A 7,500-nucleotide genomic window follows, 5' to 3' on the forward strand; every position below is an offset into this window, starting at 1 on the left:
ATGCAGAGGTTCAACTCCACCCCGTTCGGCCATTTTTGTAGTTTGCTAGCAGAGATAGGATTATCTAGCGGCACAGAAACTTTTTATTCACACGTTATTAACAAAATGTCAACAACGGAAGACTTGTCCAGCCAGCCTTACATGTTCGAGCCAGAGTCGGAGCCGGAGCGAGATGAAAATGAAGACGACGAACCTGCAGAACAACGTCTTCATATGGATGTATCGCAATGGTGTGTTACTGTATTTACACATGAAACTTTGGTCTTCCGACCTTTTACCACCGTGTCGATTTATTTTGATTAATATGTGCGAGGGAGAGAGAGCAAGACAGCGTCTAGTTTGGAGACGGTGTCTTGTTTACACTTTCGCCTGGCTCCGAAGAGAGAGAGTGTGCGCGCGCGCGACCGGGTCTCTCTCTCTCTCTCTCTGCTCGTTCTTTCAGTTAAACATGCGCCCTGTCTCAAGCGCGGCAGTTCATCTACATTAGACGGTGTAATGAAGCGTGTGGGTTACTACATCCAACAACCGAACATTTTAACTTACCCTCTCGTAACTTCTGCATCTTTTAACTTGGACTACAAAATTGCAGCGAGAAATAAAAATGGCGGATTGCTCGAAGTGTTGGGCTGGAAGTCAATGTCCTTATTTGGCAGTTCCGCTGCAAATACTGTGACGTATTAGTTCACAAAAAAAACGTCATAGATAACAGATCTAGATAACAAAATAAGGCCAAAACAGAATATAAAGATATCAACGAAGCACCTGAAGAGAATAATTTCAACTTTTCTGTACTTCTAAACACTCCAAATATACAACTAAATGCATTTAAGGTCTAAAAAAGTGGATTTAGCATGATATGTCCCCTTTAAATAAAATACCAGTAAAAAAAGACATTATAAACACTATATAACGTCAATCCGAATGAATCGATCCGTTTCAAATTCTGAAAGTTTTGTTTATATGCACCCTAAACTAATCCGATTCACATATTTGTTTATTACAAATGTAATTTGTGCATTACATTTATCCCGAACTAAAGTGAAACCTTGACTAACATCACTGGGCCGAAGTGAGCCTGACCTGCAGATGTTATCGATGGAGATGTCTCTGAGCTGCTCGTACATGGACGGCTGGTCTTTCCTGTTGGACAGGAAGTTGAGCGAGGGCTGAGAATGCTCATTGGTCACGTTTATTTTGATCCCGCCTCCTCCTGAAGGAAAGAGGTTCAGAGGTCAGGACAGGGAATAGCATTTAATGCTATATAAACCATGTGGGAAAAGCAAAAACTCCATATAGATATATAATTATATAGAGAAAATAGATCAAATAAATAGATAAGAAAATATATACATAGAAAAAAAAATAAACAACAGAAAAATAAATAGATAAGAACCTAGATTATCTATATATGAAATAAAAAAAATTGATAATATATATAAATTAGATAAATAAAATAAATAGATAAGAAAAAAGATAAATATAAAATAAATATACGGCAGATAAACAAATAAACGTAAGAAAATATATGAACTAAATATAAAATAAATAGATCCAAAATAGATAAATAAACTAGATAAATTAAATAAATAAATAAATAAATATTCAAATTAATAGATAAGAGTTTATCAATAACTTAAATATAAATAACAAAAATAAAATAGATAAATAAAAACAACAAAAAATAGATAGATGAGAAAATGGATAAACCAAATATAAAATAAGTAAATAAACAACAGATAAACAAATAGGAGTTTATAGATAAACTAGATATAAATAGATAAAAAATAAATGTATAAATAAATTAGATAAATAGATAAAAATAGATAAATATACAACAGTTAAACAAATAGACATAAGAAAATAGATAAACTATAGATAATACATAGATAAAAATAGATGTATAAATAGATAGAAATATATATATATAAAAATTAGATAAATATAAAATAAACAACAGATAAACAAATGGATAGATAAGAAAAATGAATGATATAAATAATAAAAAAATAGATAAAAGTAGATATATAATTTATAATAATTATATAAATCAACAAACAACAGATAAACAAATGGATATGAGTTTATAGATAAGCAGATATATAAATAAATTAGATAAACAGAAGTTACTTTTATCAAGAGTAACAAAATGTCTCTGACCTGAAGTGCACTGACTGTGATACTTGTAGAGTTTGATCAGCACCGCCGAGGGAACCACCAGGAAGTCCTTCAGAGACACGGTGGCGGAGTGAGCGATGACGGGGAAGCGCTCGCACAGACGCCCTAAACCCTGAGACACACACACACACACACACACGTCATTCAGTGCATGAACTCTCACACACACAGCCTGGTGTCGTGGCTTCACCTGTAAGCAGCAGATGAGCAGCGGCATGTGAGCGATGATCACTTTGCTGGATGTTTTGGACTGAAGCTTCTCTGATAGTTTAGAGCACAGATTCTCAGCTCCTGGAAGACCAATCAGAGAAATCACTTTATTCAACATTTGCAGCACTTTCCCCAACACAGAAACCAACTCCAACTCAGACGTGACATCTGTTATATACACTAAAATCATGTTCCCTTCTACAAAATGTCATTATTGACTGGATGGTGAAAAGTGACTGGATGACTTCTGGGGCCGTATTCACAAAGAATTTTAAGGCTAAAAGTAGCTCCTAACTGGCGAATTTAGGAGCAACTCCTAAAAATAATGGGCGTGTCACTCGTAACTTTAGGACTCCTAATTTTTTTGACTAAGAGTAATTCACGAAGCATTTTAGCCCTAAAAGTAGCACCTAAGCCTGGGACAGCTTAAAAGAAGTCGAGAGGACTCCTAACTCACTAAGACCTTCACAAACCGCTTTTTGTGGCATTTCACGTTGCGATGTTTTGAAATGCGTATGCGGCGGCTCCAATCGCGAGGGAACAATTTTGCATTGTAGGCATAGTCAAGTCAAGTCAAGTCATCTTCATTTATATAGCGCTTTTAACAATGTAGATTGTTTCAAAGCAGCTTTACAGAAATGAACGTATAATTTAAGGTAACAGAGAATGTTTTGGCTTTATAGCGGTTCTTTAATAAAGTTATTTTATAGTTAAAGTTAGTTTTGATTGATTCGCTTCCGTCGCAACGATCATTTGTTATTAAATTAGGGGCCGCTAAGACGACACCATTCTCTCTACACAGACTTTAAACGTGAACCTGTGAGAAACGCTGATGGCGGTCACATGCGCATTAAGAATTGGTTCTATAGTTATGTGCGTTAGAATATTTGTGTGCAGGTTTGTTATTCCCTACAAACCAAGCCTAAACAAATTACTGGTGTTTCCTTATAGTTTTGATTCAGAATTTTATTTTATTTTATCAATTCGGGGTAGATACGCAAATTGAGTTTTCCCGACGACGCTTTATCTGTAGAGTGGTAAAGGGATCAATATAACTAGGGATGCAATAACGCCACCAACAACAACCAAAACTAGGCTACTCATTGCATGTAAACTAATTGTAACGTTTCATTGTGAATCAAATTAAAATGTTCTTCTCTTTGCAAACGTAGGCAGAGGCATATAGTGACAGATTAATTCAATAATGTTGCAAAGATATTGCATCAATCCATATGTTTCATAAGGCTATAGGCTATTTGTTTTGCCTTACTCTTTATTCATTTAGGCTATTTATTCAGTTATTCATCATCTTCCGTCCTTCACACTACTTGTGTAGCGCACGCATTCTCAGACCTGTCACCTGTCACTCATCATCGTAGGGGAGGGGTTTGAATCATTCCCGCGTTACAATCATCAGCCAATCAAGGTGGTCACTTCAGTCAAGCTCGTGCATGAGTAATGACGTCATCCATAACAACGAAGACTCACTCTTAGTTTAGGAGTTGTCATTTTTCTTTACTAAGAGTAGGTCTGAAAGGCGTTGTGAATAACTTTTAAGAGAAAACTCCTAGCTAAAATCTTTTAGTGTGATTTAGGAGTACTCCTAGTGCTAAGATAAAATGCTTTGTGAATACGGCCCCTGGTCAGTTTTATTTTTGTATTATTTACAAAGACTGAAAGTATTTTCATGTTAAATATACTTAAATATTATAACTTTTTGTTTCATCACTTTTTACATTGAAGGCAGCCTTCTAATGTTTTTCCATCTAATACTTATTTCATTTCAGATTTATTTCAATTAACAAAATGTTTTTAATAGTTAACAAATATATGTAGATGAACTAAATATAAAATATAAAATAAATAAATAGATAAAATATATATATATATTAGATAAATAAATGGGTGGAAAGATAAAAAAGATAAACATATAGACATAAGAAAATAGATTAAATAAATATAAAATAAATAAATAGATACAAAATAGAAATATAGTTAAAGAGATAATATATAAATACATTTTAGTTCAAGTTTTGGTCATTTTGTTGTGCTTTTGTGATTCATTTGTTTGTTTTTAAATATCTTAAAATATTTCTAATTTATCCAACATGTATTTTTCAGTTTTAGTACTTTTAGTACTTAGTTGCAAAAAATTGGTGTAAAAACAATTTTCATTTAGAAATTTCTAGTAAAGTTAACAAATAATCAGCAATTTACACATTGAATTCACATTGAAAGACTGAAATATAATTTGTTTAACTTATTTGCTAATTTTCCATCTAACACTTCTATTCCCTTTCAGCGTCATATCAATTAATGAAATGTTTAATACTTTGTTTACGATAACAAAAATGTGAGATTTCAGAAAAAAAAAATCTTAGATTAAAATCTTATTAAATATTAATATTAAATATTAAATGTGAAATTTTGAAGTAGAAAATACTGAAATATTGTCTTGCAAAGCATACTCCAATAATTTTTTACATGCACAACGTCAAAAAAGAAAAAAAGAAAGTCATAATAAAATAAAAAGACTCAAAATACAATAATAGTTGACAGTAAGACCAGAAATGTGTCAGTTGTGATTTCATGTTTAACCCAGAAATATCTGCACTGGAGTGTGACAACATGCCCCGGGCTTCAGCTGTAGTGTTGTGATCGTGTTTGTGACAGACCTTGCTCATCTTTGACGGCCCACACCATGAGGTCCACACAGGCTGCGTTGGCATGACAACGGAGCTTGAGAGGGCTGGGTTCCCCTGGCAACCGCTCCTCATGGAGAACCCTCTGGAGCTCTGATTGGCTGCTGCTGAACTGCTCCAGCACGAACTCATGAACCTCTTTCACGAAGCTCGTCTGCACATCTGAGTGGTTAACATGAAATATTCACACGTGGCAAAGGTCAGACACAAATAAAGAGGAACGCTGAAGATGCGATTAATAAAGCATTTAGCTTGAAGAACGGCTCAGTTTAGACAGAGGCCACAGTTCAGCGACCTTTCATGTAATAGAGCGTGTCCCGCAGCATCTTGAACATGCTGACATACAGCGGGTCGCTGAAGGCTCTGTAAAAGAGATTGGCGGCTGGATTCGCCTTCATACATGGAGAAAAAAAATAGAGGAAGGGAGAATTAGAAGGACAAACTGGTTTGTGATGATATTTGCAGACTTTTGTATAATGTATTTTCTACAGGATCTTGTGTGCAGCAGGTGGAGAGAGTAAAGAAAGAGTTAATGAAACATGTAAAGTTTACCTCTGTAACTTCGGCCACGATGGAGTCCAGCGTCTTTAGGAAGGAATCTGAGACAAACTGCTTCACCTGCAGAAACATATGATGAATATACAACACAGATTAGACCGATTCAAGAAGCTTCACAGTAATAAACAGGAAAGTAATGATTCAAATTCTGCTGTAGAGCCGCAGGGTTCATCGATAGAAGATTAAAATCTCGATTCAAACACACACACAATCTTTTCAACCACACAGTATCATTATTTCTGTCTTACAATAACTCAGATTATCACAGAAGTCCTGGGATAAAAGTTTATAGTTTGGCTATAAACACTGGTGTAAACAAGATTATATCAAATACATCGTTACACCAGTAGGTGGCGACAAGTGACTGTTAAAGAATAGATTTGTCATTGAATCATTCATCCAAGAGATTCGTTCAAAAACGCTGATTCATCCAGTAATGAAACAAGTGAAGTCTTTATGAGCGAGTCGTTGAATCATTCACTCAAGAGATTTGTTTAAAAAATGCTGATTCATCCAGAAATTAAACAAGTTATCTTTATGAGCGAGTCGTTGAATCACTCATTTAATAGATTTATTCAAAAGCGCTGGTTCATCCAGTAATGAAAAAAGTTGTCTTTATTAGCGAGTCGTTGAATCATTCACTCAAGAGATTCGTTCAAAAACGCTGATTCATCCAGTAATGAAACAATTGAAGTCTTTATTAGTGAGTCATTGAATCATTCATTAAGAGATTGGTTCAAAAACGCTGATTCATCCAGTAATGAAACAAGTGAAGTCTTTATTAGCGAGTCGTTGAATCATTCACTCAAGAGATTTTGTTTAAAAAATGCTGATTCATCCAGAAATTAAACAAGTTATCTTTATGAGCGAGTCGTTGAATCACTCATTTAATAGATTTATTCAAAAGCGCTGGTTCATCCAGTAATGAAAAAAGTTGCCTTTATTAGCAAGTCGTTGAATCATTCACTCAAGAGATTCGTTCAAAAACGCTGATTCATCCAGTAATGAAACAACTGAAGTCTTTATGAGTGAGTCATTGAATCATTCATTAAGAGATTCGTTCAAAAACGCTGATTCATCCAGTAATGAAACAATTGAAGTCTTTATTAGTGAGTCATTGAATCATTCATTAAGAGATTGGTTCAAAAACGCTGATTCATCCAGTAATGAAACAAGTGAAGTCTTTATTAGCGAGTCGTTGAATCATTCACTCAAGAGATTTTGTTTAAAAAATGCTGATTCATCCAGAAATTAAACAAGTTATCTTTATGAGCGAGTCGTTGAATCACTCATTTAATAGATTTATTCAAAAGCGCTGGTTCATCCAGTAATGAAAAAAGTTGCCTTTATTAGCAAGTCGTTGAATCATTCACTCAAGAGATTCGTTCAAAAACGCTGATTCATCCAGTAATGAAACAACTGAAGTCTTTATGAGTGAGTCATTGAATCATTCATTAAGAGATTCGTTCAAAAATGCTGATTCATCCAGTAATGAAACAACTGAAGTCTTTGAGCGAGTCATTGAATCATTCATTAAGAGATTCGTTCAAAAAACGCTGATTCATCCAGTAATGAAACAATTAAAGTCTTTATGAGTAAGTCATTGAATCATTCACTCAAGAGATTCGTTCAAAAACGCTTGATTCATCCAGTAATGAAACAATTGATGTCTGTATGAGTGAGTCATTGAATCATTAATTTAAGAGATTTGTTCAAAAACGCTGATTCATCCAGTAATGAAAAAAGGTGTCTTTATTAGCAAGTCGTTGAATCATTCACTCAAGAGATTCGTTCAAAAACGCTGATTCATCCAGTAATGAAACAACTGAAGTCTTTATGAGCGAGTCATTGAATC

At 34.3% G+C, this 7,500-nt stretch overlaps 1 protein-coding gene across 2 annotated transcripts in view; it reads right to left on the reverse strand.

Moving 5' to 3' along the window:
* Positions 1–7,500, reverse strand: part of pi4kab (phosphatidylinositol 4-kinase, catalytic, alpha b) — a 62,442-nt gene that overhangs the window by 42,686 nt on the left and 12,256 nt on the right. For both annotated transcript variants that reach the window (XM_079896514.1, XM_079896513.1), the window contains exons 9-14: positions 5,640–5,705; positions 5,383–5,479; positions 5,061–5,249; positions 2,366–2,466; positions 2,158–2,287; positions 1,081–1,210 (exon numbers count right to left, since the gene is read on the reverse strand). In XM_079896514.1, the coding sequence (XP_079752640.1) occupies positions 1,081–1,210; positions 2,158–2,287; positions 2,366–2,466; positions 5,061–5,249; positions 5,383–5,479; positions 5,640–5,705 (713 nt within the window). The remainder of the gene's footprint in view (positions 1–1,080; positions 1,211–2,157; positions 2,288–2,365; positions 2,467–5,060; positions 5,250–5,382; positions 5,480–5,639; positions 5,706–7,500) is intronic.

The sequence above is a fragment of the Squalius cephalus genome (assembly GCF_949319135.1).
Source record: "Squalius cephalus genome assembly, chromosome: 16".
Lineage (NCBI taxonomy): Eukaryota > Metazoa > Chordata > Actinopteri > Cypriniformes > Leuciscidae > Squalius > Squalius cephalus.